Below are 18111 nucleotides of genomic sequence, written 5' to 3' on the forward strand. Positions count from 1 at the left end.
AATAAAAACGTCACAAATGACCAGTGAGACCACTTTATTACTTCTAACAAGGGGAGGGGAACAAGGTCAGCTGAAAGGGGCCAGGCAGTGCCATCTTCTGTGCCCTGCACCATTGGGCAGTCAAATCTGTGAATTAAAAAAAATAAATGAAGGTGACATTTACAGAGATGCCATCCAGCCGGGTAAAGCTGGTGGGCACAATAAGTGACAAACCACCCCCAAGATCTAAGTTCCATTGTGCAGACCCTCGTAAGTTTGTTCATTTTTTTATGGCATCAGATTTACGTTCAGATTTATGTTCATAAAATCTGATTCTCCCAGCATTCTGTGTGTCGATGTTTTAGTCCAGGGGACCCTCGGAGAAGAGGGCAGTCTTGAAAGTGGGACATTCAGACTGTCACCCTCCACACCTCCAGCCACAGGGTCGGGGGGTCTGCACCTGGAGGTCTACAGTCAGACTCAGTTGGCAAGAATGTAGGAAGTCATCCAACCAGAATGTGCCTTCCTTTCATCGCTCATTTCCACGAGTTTGGATTTGTCGATATTTTTTAAGTCTATTTGACCGATTGTGACACCAGTGAGTGAAGGTGGGACTCAACTCCACTTCGATACCACCACTCACTCAAAGTCCTACATTAAATGGTGAATGGAGAGGAGCTGCAGTGGGCTGGCATCCCATCCAGGGTGGGTTCCTGGTTTACACTGGGACTGGCAGCCAGTTGGCAGCTACATAAAGAGGAGTGTGCAGCCATACCAGGTAACCAACTGCAGCTACCTGATGGACTTCAGAAGCATCAACAATGAGAGGGCACGGATGGGTCAAAGGGGCATGGAGCAGACGGCAACAGTAGGCACATAAAATACAGATGGAGAGCAGTGGGACAGCAGGCAGGGCACTACCTGGCAGGTGGTGAACCCTTATCACTTACGGGTGCGGCGCAAGAACCCCGTGACTGGCAGCTACGTGAAGATGAGCCTGCAGCTGTACCAGGTAGCCAACCGCAGCTACCTGCTGGACTTCAGAAGCATCGACGGTGAGAGGGCATGGACGGAGGAAAGTGGCATGAAGCCAACACCGACAGTAGACAAAATACAGATGGAGAGCAGTGGGATACTGCGGTGGGTTGGCACCCTGCCCAGGATTGGTTCCTGCCTTGTGCCCTGTGTTGGCTGGGATTGGCTCCAGCAGACCCCCGTGACCCTGTGTTCGGATTCAGCGGGTTGGAAAATGGATGGATGGATGGAGCAGTGGGATATAGGGAGGGCACCACCTGGCACATTAGGTGACATGGTGCAGTTAAAGAGTAAGCAGTCTTTGGGCATACTAGGAAAATAAAGTGGGCACAGCAGCAATGCGAGAATGGCTCCAAAATGTGTAAGAGGGCACGATGTGGGCACACTAACAATATTATCAGGGCATGGAGCTGGAACACTGACGGAGTACTCCAAAGGTGAAAACAGAGTGCCATATGGGTACACAAGCCTATGAAGAGCTCTTAGTGGGCACATTAGCTGTACCCAGTCAGTGCCCCCCCATTAAAGAGTGACCAGGGCAGTCTTTGGGCACAACATTTGCCCTGCTTAGCTGCACCTAGTCAGTGCCACCCAGGTTAATTGACACCAGTGAATGAAGGTGGGACCCACAACTCCATTTGGATGCCAGGACTCACTCGAAGTTCAGGTCCCCACATCTTACATTAAAAGGTGAATGGAGAAGAGCTGCAGTGGACTGGCGTACCATCCAGGATGGGTTCCTGGTTTACACCTAAAGCTCCTGAGGTGGGGCCATGCTTCCCGGGACGATAAAGCAAATGCTCTGCGTGATTCTCCAACCTGGAAGTGTTGACCCCCAGCCCCCCCCCCCCCCCGACGACACCCAAGTGAACATTCACACAGCCACCTCACTCACCTTTGGGCCCGTGAAGGACCAGGCCTGCTTACTTCTTCTTTGGCCTGCTGCCCTTATAGATGATGTCACTTTGGTATGGAGGCTCAGGTTCAGAACTGTGGAACAAACAGAAACAAAAAAAGAGGGAAGTCCACAAAAGACAATATAGCGCCCTCTCTGGACAGGCACAGGAGTGCAGGCTCATTCAGAAGAACCCCAGCCATGCGAGTCTGTGGGCACAGACAGCACCTGCAGACCACCCATGTGTCACCGTATGTGGAGGCAATGAAAGTGGGGGGGGTACAAGTAGACTGTGGACAAAGGGATACACGATGACCACTGAAGGTGGACAGGCTTGGGCATCAGCCACCATCACCTTAAATAATAAAACTACTACATTTGATTTATATAGTGCCTTTCTCATGCTCACTGAAAACTCAGAAAAGAGCAGGATGGCCTGACCAGTTGCTTGCTAGTCACCATCGACCTGAGTGACAGCAGTGTCACCACCAGCACTGGAGGCGAGGGGTTACAGTGCACACACAGCTCACTTCTCCTGTTCTTGGGGGGCTCCATCTGAAGAGAACTCAGGGTGCCCCCCCCCCCACCCTCACAGCCTGAAATTTAACTTGGATCTATGATGGGTGGGGTGGCAAGAGAGGACAATGCCCACAAATGGAGTGGGCACTCTCACTGATGGAGAGAAGCACACCAGACAATGGATGAGTAACCACCAGGGGGCAGCATTCTATAATACAAAATGGAGACAGAAAGGGTCAGCATCACTGGCTGTAGTGCAGAATCTCTGACAAATTCTGAATAACCACTAGGGGGCAGAGTCCTAATAAAAATCAGGCAGTCACTACAGGGAATAAATGAACAGCGAACTGCCAGTAGGTGGTGGCATTCTGGGCAGACAGCTGGGTTGTCAGAGGGCATTGCAGAGCTCACACAGAGAGAGCAACATTTCCAACCAAGAGTGGGCACTACCACTGAAGAAGAGCAGTGCCCCCACACAAAGGATCAGTAGCCACTAGGGGGCAGCATTATGAACGGAAAGAGCAATAATAACATGAAATGAATTACCAAGGGGACTCAGAGCTCCTAAGAAACAAGAACAGCCAGCAGAGGGTAGAGGGCAGTGCAGAGCCACAGAGGGGACTTCAATAGCTCAGACAAAGTGGGGGGCACGCGTTGATGGAGAGATGGGCCAAAGACAAAGGGTGAATAGTCCATAGTGGCACGTGTCCCAGACAGAAAGCCGCATGTTTAGAGGGCAACGCAGAAGCACTCAGAGGGCAATGCCCCCCCCAGCAGACAGTGGGCAGCCAGACTAATGGTGGCACCAGGGTCAACAGAGTAATAGTGAGTAGCCAGCAGGGGGCAGCATTTCTTTAACATGAAATGGAGACGGCTGGGGTCAGCATCACTGGGTACAGTGTTGTACCCCGGCGTATATGGTGTAACCACTAGGGGGCAGTGTCCTGGGCAGAAAATGGGCAATCATTACAGGGTATTAATTACTGATAATACTGAGAGCAGCCAGTAGGGGGCAGTAGTCTGGATAGACAAATGAGTGAAATCAGAGGGCATTTCAGAGCCACAAAGAGCGGGCACTCTCACTGATAGAACGTAAGTGCCACAGACAAAGGGGGCAGAAAGGGGAATGTAATTAGAGGGCAGTGCAGACCCAATGAGAGGGCAATGGTAGACAGCGGAAGACCTGACTGATGGTGGGCTGTGCGTCCAGAGAAATGGTGAGTAGTCAGCCGAGTTTACAGTGCCTTGGAGAGAAAGCAGGTAATCGCTATGGAATATTCACTGTTGGTAGAACCCCTAACTCACAGTAGGGGGCAGTATCCTGGACAGTGGGCAGCATGTCATTAGAGGACAATAACGCCGACGTAGAGTGGGCATCATCAGCCCAGACAAAAGGTGAGGAGCCACTAGGGGGCAGCTTTCTTTTCAGTCAGTTGGAGTGGGCACAACTAGGTGTAGCCTAGCACCCCCCCCCCCCCACACACACACACACACACACTAGGGGGCAGGAAGCAAGCCCCCCCCTTACTGATTGACCCCAGGAGTTCTTAGGAAAATCAGAAGAATAAAAGAGGAACTGACAAAACCCATTAAGGATGCCACCCTGCCCACAGAGCGCCCCCTCCTGTTCCCTCTTCTGCAGGCACATGAAGAGGTGTGACAGTGGAGAGATGGCCACTGTAAGTGACACAAAACCAATGAAGCTCAGCTGTTGGGGGGCTTGTGTTGGCACAGCAGCCAGACATGCCATGCTCAACAAATGGGCACTCACCTGCCACCCACCACTCCACACTCTATATCCTCGTACGTCTCACTGTCAAAGTCACCTGGAAATGGACAGACAGACAGATATAAGTGTGCTTGCAGGATCTCCACACCTTTCGTTTGGGTGGGATGTGGTGGTCACAGACTGAGTGGTCCTCGCTTACTCACAGGTGTCTGACGTGTCCAGCATCACTAAGGATCTAAGGAGAAGAAAGAAAAAAAAGTCACAAATATGAGGGCAACACCAGCAGGGGGCAAGCTAACTGACAAGTAATGGGGGGCAGCATTACTGACATTCAGGGTGTAACAACCATGGGGCAGGCAGGGGGTCCCCATTAAGGACAAGCAGCAGGGGGCAGTGTCCTGACAGACCAGTTAGCTCAGGGGTGGAATGGTCCTGGAGAGACCAGAGGGGCCCAGTAGGAGTAGCCAGTAGGGGGGCAGCATCCTGGACAGAGCGCTGGGCATCATTAGACACAAATGCAGAGCCACAGAACAGCCAATGCCTCAAATAGAGTGTGGGCACTCTCACAGACAGATGTGTCCCACATAAAGCATCAGTAGCCACTAGGGGGCAGCGTTCTAGAGGTTATAAAGCAGGCCAATCACAACATGGACATCAATGACGGATACAGTCCAGTGTGAGTAGCCAGTAGAGGGCAGTGCAGAGCCACAGAAAAGGCAATACCTCAGAGAGAGTGGACTGTGCCGCTAACAAAGAGAGAGTAGCCACTAGGGGGCAGCATACCTTTAACACCGAATGGAGACAGGTGGGATCAGAGTCACTGGCTGCACTATGGTGCCCCGGACAAACAGCAGGTAGCCTCCAAGGGGCAGCATCCTGCGTAGGAAATGGGCAGTCACTACAGGATATTAATGACTGATAAGCTCCAGACAAGCAGGGCGGAGCCAGTAGGGGGCAGCATCTTGGACAAAAAACAAAGGGCAGAGCCAGTGAGGACAATACCTCCAACAGATAGCAGGCACTCTCACTGATGAGGAGACATACACCCAGCAAATGATAAGTAGCCACTAGGGGGCAGATGACTGCTACAGTACAGAGTGTGTAGCCAGTAGAGGGCAGTGCAGAGCCACTGAGGCAGCAATGCCTCCCATAGAAAGTAGAAGCTCTCACTGATGGAAAGAAGTGTCTGGCAGCCACTAGGGGGCAACGTCATAGACAAAGGAAAGCAGTACTTGCCATTAGTTACCAATACAGTCCAGAGTGAGTTGCCAGTAGAGGGCAGTGTAGTGCCACAGAGTGTTAAATGCCCCCAAAAGAGGGTAGCAATTCCCCTGAAAATGGTTGGCTGAATGCTGAATGGAGAAGACAGAGTCACCAGTGGGTATTCATCAGTGCCACAGCCTGGCACCCTTGGCTGCCTGATGGTCCAGGTTTTTACCTGTTCATCTGCCATGAAGTACCATGTTTAGGGGTGCTGGTTGTGATAGAAGCTGAGCCTCTTCTCCCCGATGCCAGGATGTCTTTAGGGTTAAGCTTGAGAATGCTGATGGGCACATAACCATCTGCGTGAAAAGGGCACAAGGTGTGGTATCAGACATGTGGCATAGGTAGCACCGGGCTTGCAGAATGCTTCATACTTACAGTGGCCGCTACCATCTCTGACCAGCCACTTCCCTGATGGGCACTCTTCTGTGCGAATGATGTCCACTGAGTCACCTGCCCACACCTGAAGCTCATTCCGGCCCCCCTTTGTGCCCTCCAGCACTTGGGCGATGTGAATTGGCTCTTCAAGGCCGGTGACCTGTGGCACAGAGAACGTCATTCAGAAGTCAGCCATCCTCCCACTGGCCAAGATCCCCCTTTGCCTGTAATGTTTAAGACCACAGCAGCACTTTCAAAGTGGCACCTTTTGTTGCTGCCCTCGGGCACTGGCACTGGCACTGCCCAAGTTGCTCAGTCACATTCTTGTTCACACTCACAGAAGGAATCTTGCATGTTCAGAAAGTGACAGCTGCCATGACGCCAGTGCACCTTCCTCCTTCTGGAAGCCAGTCAGGCCAGCTTAACTTGCAGGTGGTGAGCCTGGCATTTATAGGGTGCAAGATGTGGCACACTCACAATAACTTGACAAAAGGGAGCTACGCACGTGGAATCGCCTCCGGATGTCACTCTCCTTCTTCTCCCGTTGTCTTACTTCTTTCTGTCGTTTCTTTTTCTCCTTCTCGTTGGCGTTTTCTCCGTAGCTGCAGAAAAGCCAGAAGTGAGACACCTCTATAGCGCCTTTCACAAGACACAGACTGGCAGAGCAGGGCTACTTGGGGCTCACCGTACCTCACTTTGGAAAACGGGAAGACCTTCTTATCACCTCCATTCTGTAAGGAAGAACAAAATCACAAATTTAAAGAGGCCCGGATTTGGCACAACCCAAAATCATCTGGATGCCAGACCAGGGGGTCATGACAAGGGTCCAACATGATAGGTTCTCACCTGACACAGGGTCCCGCATTGTCACCCAGAGCATCAAAACACAAAAGACACCCTGGAGTGGCAAAGGACTCACTATGAAAGGAGCTTTATTAGCCTGAAACTGCAAAATGGTGGGCAGCTGTTGGCACAATTCTCTCCCCACCTGCTGCCAACTATTCCTGGCTCTACCAGCCACTTCATTATAGCACTTACATGGCTCGGTCTGTAAGCCATGGCACAGCTTTGCCAGGTTACGGAGGTCTTGCCAATATCTTAGTTAGCAGCTCCACAACCCTACCCAAAGCCATGCCCTTGTCACCTTGGCACTGCCCAGCTTATAGTGCCACTAACGTTAGTCCAGTTAGGATGCCTCCCTACTTTATCAATGCCATGTTACTGCACTGCCAACCATCACTTCATAGTCTGCCATCCTCAAAACGCATACCCTATCGCTTGACCACCTGAACAAGTCCAGAGCTGTGCCATCTTTACACAAGTCAACCAAGAGGTAGCGCTACCACTTTACTGACCACATTACTGCCCATCCCAAAGAGCTGGCACCTTCTCATTCACCAATTCCTAAGTACAACAAGTCCAATTGGTATAGCTCTGCCACCCACCCATAGCTCAAATGCGAACAGTAGCAACTACCCATATTCCAGTTTGACACCTGCCAGGGAGTTACTGCTCTGTTAACAGTTTAGCCATCTTACCCAGAGCCCTGTCCGTGGCTCTGCCACCTTGTCCTACCCCTTCAGTTATTCTGTCACTGTCCATTTTGAACCTCTGCTAATATGATGATACAGCACATCCTGTACCCCTGCCAACTATAGTCCACTCATTAGGTGTGCCATTACCCTGCCACCTTTGCATATGCCAGTCTCTCAGTTAAAAATTTGACAATCTCTGTATATGCCCACCTCATTGTATTTTAATGCCCATTTGCTGTTTCTCTGCCACCCTGCCCATAACTCAATCTGCAAATCCTATGTCCTTCTGCTCTTTCAGTGAGAGACTCTGCCAGTTTACTACTGCCCTGTTAAATTACTCAGCCATCTTTCCTATATGCCAGTAGGTGGCCCTGCCAGCTTACTGAATTCAATGCCCTGGCATTTCCCAATTACCGGTCAATCTTGAATTTATGCCTCCAGCCTGTACCTCTGCCAACTGATGGGTGTGGCACTGCCATTTCACTTTCATATATGCCAGCTAAGTATGCCAACTTCTCATATTTCTGCCACTGTTTTCACAGCTCAACCTGCAAACCTAAAAGCATTTCCAGATTCCAGAGAGTCCCTGCCAGCTGACTACTGCCCCATTAATAAATCTGCCATCTTGCTCATAGCTCAGTTGGTGTTCCTGCTAAATTACCCAATTCAAAGGCCTGGCACGTCATATCACTTTCTCACTGCCAATTTTAAATTTCTGCCCAGCCTGTACCCTTGCTAGTTTACCATCCAAACATTAGGTATGCCACCTTCTCAAATGCCAGTTTTAACTTATGACCTGGTTCCGTTATATACTTCAATGCCCATTTGCTGTGTCTCTATCTTCTTGGTCTCTAAGCCTCTTTCACTTTTGCCAGTCGCTGCACATGACCAAGGGCACATTTCTGGCACACTGAAGTAGAGACTTGTGTAGGGCACTTCAGAATTGGTGTGCCACCAAAATGGCATGCAGGCCACCTAGCTTATTTCTTAAATTGTGATATCTCAACTTCAACAGGCAACCATCTCATCTACATAGTGATGCCAACAGTGAGCTCATTAAGCAATAAGCACATGAAACCTGCGCTGACTGACTTTGCTGTGCCAGACATGCCCAGCATGGTATGCTCTACTGAATGTGGGTGACACTGCTGGCTTTTCTTGCCCAACTTTAAAGATGGTGAGCTTCTCCACACTGGCAGCTCAACACGTCCGCTTCACCACACAGCACAGCTAACTAATGTGCTTAATACCCACATCATGTAGCATGGGCATCAGCAGGTGCTCGGGCACACAAGACAAAAACTCATTTATGAAAAATCAGAAAATTAAACTATTGAACCCAATCCTAGGACACAAACTATAGCTGTAATGTGGGCATTGGTCTCGCCTATGCCAGGCAAACCATACATTGAATACCTCCTTCTGGATTGATGCCAAGTAGACCACCACCACAGGGCTCAGTTCCAGGTGATAGCAAGCGAGGGGGCTTTGGGTTCTACTTCGTGGGTGTGTCCTGGGTATTTCCAGTTACTACTGGTGCCCACCTCAGTTAACCACATTGATGTCATGATGTGGCTCTCCAGAGCAGTCACCTGGTGTCCCTTCTCAAATTATTTGAGATGCACCAGAATCTTTCCGCCAGTCTGACAACTTTTAGTTCCACTCTCTGGAAATGGCTGGCATGACGGTGAAGCTGGCAGCAACTTGTGGTCACCTGGAGTCGAGTCTTACCTTCATTGGGTTCTGGCGCCAACCCTCACTAGCTGCAGTAAAGACAAAGAGAAAAGCCAATTACATAACTGTGCTTCCCAGCTGCGGGCACCAAGAGCCACAAGTCAGGGCCCAGTTTCCAACCTGTGACGGGCACCAGGTTCTTCGGTTTCCTTGGCTGATGGAGTCCAATGTCCATGTGAACATCCGTTTCATTGACGTCATCATACAGAGTGTCATTGATGTTCTCGTAAATGGACGGGTCGAATCTGACAAGAGGAGGAAACAGTTAGTGCAGGGCAGAGAAAGGGGCGATGGGCACTCTTCGGGACCACAATGGGCTCACAAGAGGGATACAGGCTGGCCTAATCAAGTTGGCATTACTGCTAAGTTGCCCCACTTCCTAATCCTTCAAGAATGAGCTGCCAGAGCACACAGACCAATGTAAAAAGCAGAGCAGAGCACCCACCATCAAGGCAGCAGAGGGTGGCACACTTGCCAAGCTGACTGTTCTCAGAGGATGGGACTCACTAGCTGACAGGTAAATCAGTACAGAGTGCAGTGCTGCCAGCACCCTGACCACTAAAGTCCATCATCAGGCTCCGGGGGGCACACATGCCAAGTCACTACTCCACACTCCACTACAGCTCAGCTGACTGGCAAGAACACAAGCATCCAACAGGCAAGCAACAGTGCCATCTGCCTGGTGGGCACTGGAACCAACCTTTGGGTTTCCATCGCGGAATCTGTCTGAGAGCTGGCATCATGGCTGTCATCTGCAGGAAAGAGGGCATCAGCAAACTGGGCAAAATCAGAAAGACATCAGACATGATCTGCATTGGCATCACAGTGGGCACTGTACTCACCAGCCTGCCTCAGCCCACCCAACTCTTCACTCGGCTCGTACATGGAGTTTGTGCGCTCCTCATAAGTGCCAGAATCTTCTGAGAAACTTCTAGAAATACAAAAAAAAAAAAAATGTGCAAGGGCCTGGCACAGCAGCACTTATGGGGGAGCTGAAAGGGCATCTGGGCGAGTTGGCACACAGAACCACATGTTAGTTTAGATCTCCCCATACACTTATGTTCTCACACACACACACTTTAAAAGCCAACAACATGCAGTGTTACACAGATTGAGACCCCCCTGTCCCCCCAAAACACACACACACACACACACACACTGCCCCATATGAACATAAAGAGTGTCACACACATTGACAACCCCCCCCATGCACACACTGTCATACACATTCAGACCACTCATGTATGTGCACACACACTCACACACACTCGCATTGAGTTACCCACATAGACAGAGACCCCCCCCCCACACACACACACACACACACACACACGAGGAGTGCCACACAGATTGAGCCCCTCCCCCACACATATTAAACCACCCACATGCAGTGTCACACAGGCTGAGACCCCCAAGTGCGCGTGCACACACACTTAGTCACTACCCCATATATACACACACAGTGTCACACTCATTGACCCTCCTCACAAACACACACACACTGACACCCCCCATGCACACACACACATATGTACACAGTGTTGACCCCCCCAACTTTTTCAGTATTATACACATTAAGCCACCCGTACAGTCTGAGTCCCCCATGCATAGGCACACGCATTACTCCCCCCCAGTTACACACAGCCTTACACACACACACACAGATTGATGCCCCCCATGTACATACATTAAGCCACCTACTGTATATGCAGTGCCACACAGCTCAAGACCCCCCCTCCACAGAGCTTCCCAAACACACACAGTGCCCCCCACCTCCATGGCACACACACTGATCCCCTCCCCCATGTCATTGGCTTTGGGTCACTCAGTGCCATCGATTAGCCTGACCACAGGTACAGGTGACCCTGGGGCTCTATGGACGTTTGTGTTCCCACCAGGCTGTCACTTTTTGCCCAGTTTTACTCCTCTCACTGTGGAGTTTCCAGCTATGTCTCCATTGGGCTGGTGGTCTCGTGTCTTCTTTATTAATTTTACCCACCCTTAAAGTGTGGTGGACCACTCTGTCCCTTTGGATGACTTCCTGGTCTGTTAGACCGAGCCCACCCAATTAATGAGGGACTTACTCTGACAGACACGTGAGCCGACCAATCAGTAATCAAGCACCGCACTCCTAACAGAGAGAGATCACCAGTGCCACAGGCACAGAGTCACCCAGGCATGCCAAAGTAGTCAGTGATGCCAGTGTGCCACTCAGACAGTCAGACAGACAGTAAGCCAGCCCCCCACCAGACTACATAGAGGCACACCACAAGGGGGCGCTCTGCACACTGACCTGAGGACAGGAATACCAGGAGACAGGAACGCGTCTTCAGCTTGGGTGTCGGGGGTCAGAGGTGCTGTGGAGATCAAGGAAGAGAAAGCAGAGCCGAGGATCTCGGGGTCAAAAAGAAATACACTGCAGGGAGGAAGAGCGCCCCCTAGACTTGGGGTACATAAAATTAGTAACGACCAGGGAAGGGTCAAGCCAGCTTACGTTTAAGAAAGAGACGCTTCAATGTGGCTGAGACACAAACGACAGCGTCCGTAATACAAGGCGGGTAGCAGGCTGGCATGCTTTAGAGGCGTGTTGCCCCCTGGCATGCACTGCTGACCAAATCACTGAACTTTAGTCTCAAATATTGTGATTAGCATTAAACACAGAGACTTCCTGCAATGCCCGCTGTGCCATTTATCCTATTTTAAGGAAAACAAACAGTAAAGATACCATGTGGCCAATCCAATGCCCCCCTGTGAACACAGAAACGCTCCAGCTCCACATTTGCTGGCCTGGGGGGCTTTCCAGGGGGGATTCCCAACAAGTCGAGGCTGGGGAGGACTTTCCTCCTGGGCGGCCAGGTTTCCAATTGTGAGGTGGAAGTGTGTCTCAGGGCTTCAGACGGGTGCCATTCTGGAAGGAGGAAAAAAAATTAGGTGTGTTGCATCAGGTATATAGTGCCTTTCATGCTCACTATGAATGGGCACTGCCAGGTTATCATCTCTGGGTCAGTAATTGTGACATGATGCTGTATAGGACATGTACTGACTTAAGAACATAATACACACCCTTTGAGTTGGTATCAACCCCATTGGCACATATAACTATGTATGTGACAAATAAAGAAACTATGTGGCACCACATATGCCACAAGGGGTAAACCACCAACACAGGATCATGGGGCAGTTGATTGGCAAAGGCCACTTAATATCTCACACTATGCACATTTACTGAAAGTATCAACCAAACCTTTAGGCACCTGCAGCTGGCACACACCAGTCCCTGCACACAAGCTCAACAACAGACACACACACGTTCACACATCTGCTCGGACTTTCTGGTCCTCAGTGTGGCATCATAAAAGAGTGGCACAGTGCAGTGCCCCCACTGCTACCACACTTGTAGTTATCTGAACCCTTTGCATTAACGTCGATGCCAGCTTTTTAGGGAGTCTACCCCTCAAGTCAACAGAAACAGCACCCACCTGAGAGCGAGGGCAGCAGCACGGGAGGCAGCAGGGCAGGATGTGCCTTCACCTCTTTGGTTCTGGGGACGGGCTTGATGAGACCCCTGGGCTTTGGCAGTGGTGCACCGGGAGGCTTCAGTGTGTGGGACAGCGTGCTCTCCCATAGGCTCTTAATCTGTCGGAAAGTGTCGGCCGTCATCTTCTCCCGGTCCAGAGGCTCAGCTGGGGCACTGACTGGCATAGGTGGCGTCATGGTAGATGGGCTGCACTTCTCCTTTGGCTTGTCTTTTTGATCGGCCTCTGTAATGATTAACTTCTGATTAAGACGCGTCACCAACTCCTTGACATTATTAGCTTTCGCTGGCTGCTCGGGCGTCAAAGGACTGTGGTTGTTGACCACATCAGCCCAGCACTGGAACCTGGACCGCCGCGCCTGGAAGTCAGTGGGCTCCACCTGTGCAAATGAAAGAGGAGATTGAAACGAGCAGCTCTGGGAGCAGCTGGCATGCGTTAGACACCCTTACAACACAGATGGACAAGGAGGAAGCCCAACCAGAATGATGTTCATCATCTGTGTGCAAACACAAAGGGGTGCCAGTGGGATGGGTGTCTCCTGGGACGGGGGAGTCCAGTGGGGTGTAACAGAAAATAACTACACAAGTCGAGGTCACGGGATGGGATTCCAAGTGCAGGGGAGCAAATCCATGGAGGGCACTAGACTAGATGCCCATTCCAGTATGGACGTTGCCAGAAGACATTCCCAGTATGAAGGTCACCGGGTGGGCTTCTTCATAACTGGTAGTCAGTGGATGAAACCCTGAAGGCAACTCCTTGCAAACCAGCAATGATTGTCCCCATTGCAGTTTGGAGGCTGTCAGATGACATTCCCAGTATAGGCTCACTGGGTGGGTTTCCTCATAGCTGGTAATTGATAAATACTCTCCTAGGAACAATTCCTCAGTGGCTTGGAGTAACAATTCCAAGTTCTGGTATAGAGATTAACGGTGGTGGTATCAGGGCCATCTTAATGTATGGGCACTAGGCCGGGGGAGCCCGGATGTTTCTAATGCTTATGTATCTTTGTGTCAAAACAGGGGGCCTATGATGCTGTTAGGATTGCCCTGTGGGCACTGGGTGGGCTCCCTCATAGCTGGTAATTGATGAATAACCGAACAATTCCTCAAAGGCTCTCAGTAACAATTCCAAGTTCATGAATGGAGAGTTCCAGATGATATTCCTAATATGGAGGTTGATAGGTGGGCTTCCTTATCACTGGATGAGATGCTGCTTGCTACAGTCCCTAAAGTCACAATTCCCATTGCAGTATGAGGGCTGCTAGGTGAGATTTCCAGTCCAGTATGGGGGAGGGGGGGGGGGGCAATTACTGAGTGGGCTTCCTCATAACAGGCAGTCAAAAGATGAGACCCTTACACCCTGACAGGGTCTCTGTTGTGATCCCCATTGCAGTATGGCGGTCCCCAGTGGGTTCCTTACCATCTCACTAGTACCAGGGGTGGAGGTTGTCACTATGGTGGACTTCCTTATAACTGATAGAGAATGGATGAGACCCTGGCAGCAATTCCTTACTAACACTTCATTACAGTTTGTAATTTGCCAGATGATATTACCGGGGTGTGGGCACTGGATGGGTTTCCTTATAGCTGGTGGTCAATGAATGAGCTCCTAGCAGGTTCTCAGTAACCATCCGGACTGCAATATGCAGATAGTCAGATGACATTCCCAGTATTTGGGGGTCACTGGGTGGGCTGCCTCATAACAGACAGTCAAACGACGTGAGCCTAACAGAAATGACGATTCCCACTGCGGTATGGAGGTCCCTGGTGGCCTCCTCACCGTCTCGCTAGGTGGGATCCCCCACGCTGTGTAACACCGACGGGGAGTCTCCAAACTGTCGGAGCTCACGGTTTGAAGCGTGGGGGTCCCGACTCGTCTCAGCACACCCACTCGCCGGAGGGTAGGGTGCCTTGTTCGTCGTTTCGTTTCTACGGTCGCTTTTCGCTGTTGTAGTGACACTTTTTCGTGCGCTCACAGCCCGACGTGCCTTCTAACCCGCTCAGCCGCCCCCCGCACCAGATGTCCTCACCTCGTCCATGGTCTCGGCCGCAGGCTCCACTCACGAGACGACACCTCCACCTGTCCGGAGCTCCTCAGTTTGGTTTTTTTTTCCCAATTAGTTTCCTTGTTTGACTCCTTGAAGAGCGAGCAGGTGGACGCGCGTGCACGTGAGTGACTGGGTGTGTGTGTGCGCGCGCGCGCGGCACGCCTCCCGTCAGAAGTTTTCTTTCCAAGAGTGACGCGCACTTGACCACGTGGTCCGCCGCACCGGCCTCCCTGTTTACAATCCAAACACGACCCCCTCGCCCTTCATCTCCCTCAGCTGGCGTCATCATCAATGGAAGAATCTTCTGTCACCAACTCAGAGTACAGCACGAGAGTGAAAGGCGCTATATGACGGATCGATGAATTAGTAAAAGAACAGAGCTGTGTATTGGGGGCTTGGGGGGCGAACTGAGATATACAGACTGGGAAACAGCGAAGCGAAAGTCTGCCGGGCGCAGCGAAGTTCGCGAATGTTGAGATGCAAATCCATTAAGAAAGGAGAAGGCGGGGTGTTAATTATAGCGACAGACAGACAGACAGACAGAGCGAACTTCATTTGTCCCCAAGGGGTTAACTTGACTTTTTACGGAATCTCTTTGACTAACAAACCGGACAGACAAACAGAGACGATGACACATTTGATGGTCCCCTTCCAGCTAACTGAAAAAGTGCCTTCTGAGAAGTGACGAAATGAAAAGCCACTGTCCCCTGGGGCCCTGCATGCCTTTGATGTGTCATTGAGTAAAACAAAGCCAAGTGTGACAAGCAATCAAGTGTTGCTGATCCTACAAAGATCTTCTGAAATGGCCTGAACACATTTCCTGGGACCCCTAGGAAAGACCCCAAAGAATTGGATTTGTGTGATTTATCAGACTTGCTGGTTTCTGGAATTCCTATCACAGATGTCACCAGTCAGTCGTGCCTTCAGCTGAATTAAATGGAGAAAAGTCGTCACTCTGCTGTTTGGTGTCACCAAGTGTCCCCCACTGAACATGGACCAGGCAAAGCAAAGGAGGGAGTGTCGGGTGAGAAGGTCAGACAGAAAATGACAGACCAGCAAAGGCGGGAAGACCACCAACAAGTAGCTTGATGGTCCTGGGAGAACAGTGTCAAATAGTATAAAGTAGCTGAAGGTCCATAGGACTGTAGCCCCCCTCACTGGACGCGGTCGCAGTGGGCAGAAGGACGGTGAGAATGGCAGAGAGAAAGGTGAAGGACCCCTTCCAAACAGAGACAAACTGAACTCCAAGGTCGAGGGTCCATCGGGGGTCTCATTGCACCATCTGTCATTTTTTGAGTGACAGTGGGCTCAATGGAAGACGACCAGATAAGGTCTCCACTTAAAAAAGGAAGACTGGAATTTGCTCAAATGTCTACTGATAGGCCACAATGTCCTTTGGACAGATGTGACAATACTGGAGCTTAGTGACAAGTCACATCAGCTGTGTGTGTTCACAGATGACAAAAAATAAACTTTTAAAGAAAAGAAAGTGAGACTGACTGTGAGACATGGAGGGGGCTCACTGATGTTTGGGGGGCTGCTTTGCTGTGTCTGGCATGGCGTGCCTTGAGTCAGTGCAGGGAACAATGAAATCTGAAGACCACCAAGACATTCTGGAGCCAACCATCCTGCAAGGTGTCAGAAAGCTCTGTCTGAGTCGCAGCTCACGGACCCTCCAACAGAATAAGGAGCCAAAACACACATCTGAAAGCCCCCAAGAATGGCGAAGGACACAACATGGGACTGTTCTGAAGCTGTGAGCCCTGACTTGATCGAACATCTATGGAAACATCTGAAACATGCTGTCTGGGGAAGACCCCCCTATTCAGACCTGACCTCGCTAGAGCTGATTGCTCAGGACGGGTGGGCCAAATGACCTGTGAGCAGGTGCAGAAGTGTCAGGGGGGGGTGGGGGGGGTCTTCCAGGAATCAGCTGTCTGCAGGGACGGCAAACTCTAAAGGCTGTGGGACAAAATATGAGGTGAAGGGTCTCGTTTGTGTTCTGATTTGAAACCTTCTGTTCAATCAAAAGTCTAAAGCAAAGTCAGATTGTTGTTGAAGACAGAAAAACAATGAGGGGCAAATATGGAGGAGCACCGACAGGTCTGTCCACATTTGGGTATACAGAGAAATGAAGAGACACACACACACAGCAGAATGACAGACAAGGAAGACAAATAAAAAGTACGACTGCCCCAGTCCCAGTGAGGCACTATACAGACGTAGGACCCCCAGTCGCGTTTCTCGGCCCACTTGATTGGCTGAAAGTCCTCACTGTTGTTGTGTCCCACGGATGATGTGCAGTGCTGTTCATAATGGCACTCAGTTTTGTCTTCATTTTCTCCGCCACTACGACCTCCAGGGGGTCCAGGGTGGGTCCCAATTCTGACCTGCCCTTTAATAAAGTATCTATCTATCTATCTATCTATCTATCTATCTATCTATCTATCTATCTATCTATCTATCTATAATATAGTGCCTTTATCTATCTATCTATCTATCTATCTATCTATCTATCTATCTATCTATCTATCTATAATATAGTGCCTTTCTTTATCTATCTATCTATCTATCTATCTATCTATCTATCTATCTATCTATCTATCTATCTATCTATAATATAGTGCCTTTCTTTATCTATCTATCTATCTATCTATCTATCTATCTATCTATCTATCTATCTATCTATCTATCTATCTATAATATAGTGCCTTTCTTTATCTATCTATCTATCTATCTATCTATCTATCTATCTATCTATCTATCTATCTATCTATCTATCTATCTAATTAGCCTGTTGATTCGGTGGTCCTCTCTTCAAGTGATGTCATCGGCCCAGCACACCACATTGGCCATCAGAGTTGTAAAAGATGTCAAGGATGTCACCTCCCTCCTTAAAGATACGCAGTCTGCTAAAGAGTGGAGAGTCTGCCCTGCTCTTTCTTCTCCAGTCCGTCTCTATTCCGAGACCAGTCTGACCTGTCATTGATGTGGACCCCCAAGTACTTGTAGGAGTGGACCACCAATTCTAAATAGTGACCAGAGATGGAGACTCTTTAGTGTGGCGAAAGTCAATAAGCAGTTCTTTGGTTTTGCTGTTGTTGAGTTGCAGACAGTTCCCAAAGTTCTCCCCCTGACTCCTCTCCCTGTTCTCATCCCCCCTTATCTGAGAATTTCTCCAAGTGACCTGACCTGCTCTTCTATTTCTAGTTTGAGGTGTCTGACAGGCCCATAACTTGTGGTGCCCCAGTGCTGCTCTCACAGTCCTTGAGTCTGTCTGACAGGTAGTCCATTATCAGGACCCCACAGGCTCATCCAGCTGCACATCTCTGAGTTTGGATGTCTGGATGGTATTGGAGACTCTGAAGAAGAAATCCAAAACCAAATCCTCACAGTGCGGCCAGCTTTGTCCAGCCTTGTGGAGCAGACAGATCATCACATCTTCCACTCCAGTCTTTGTC

The 18111-nt window shown here is 50.1% G+C and overlaps 1 protein-coding gene across 2 annotated transcripts; it reads right to left on the reverse strand.

Annotated features, from left to right (window-relative positions):
* Positions 1-17: 17 nt before the first annotated feature.
* On the reverse strand, positions 18-14808 carry LOC114658724 (FYN-binding protein 1). Of its 2 annotated transcripts, XM_028810763.2 has the most exons (16): positions 14633-14806; positions 12547-12982; positions 11793-11975; positions 11361-11424; positions 9910-9998; positions 9768-9819; positions 9188-9312; positions 9065-9096; positions 6489-6529; positions 6304-6400; positions 5799-5958; positions 5596-5719; positions 4361-4392; positions 4200-4254; positions 1910-2004; positions 18-126 (listed from the first exon to the last, which is right to left on the reverse strand). In XM_028810763.2, exons 1-15 carry the CDS (start codon positions 14639-14641, stop codon positions 1938-1940), a joined length of 1566 nt encoding a protein of 521 aa, XP_028666596.1. In that variant the 5' UTR covers positions 14642-14806; the 3' UTR covers positions 18-126; positions 1910-1937. The 2 variants fall into 2 exon arrangements, with proteins under 2 accessions (XP_028666596.1, XP_051788687.1); XM_051932727.1 differs by lacking the exon at positions 11793-11975 and having other exon boundaries at positions 14633-14808.
* Positions 14809-18111: the final 3303 nt, after the last annotated feature.

This window comes from Erpetoichthys calabaricus, chromosome 10 (assembly GCF_900747795.2).
Source record: "Erpetoichthys calabaricus chromosome 10, fErpCal1.3, whole genome shotgun sequence".
Classification (NCBI taxonomy): domain Eukaryota; kingdom Metazoa; phylum Chordata; class Cladistia; order Polypteriformes; family Polypteridae; genus Erpetoichthys; species Erpetoichthys calabaricus.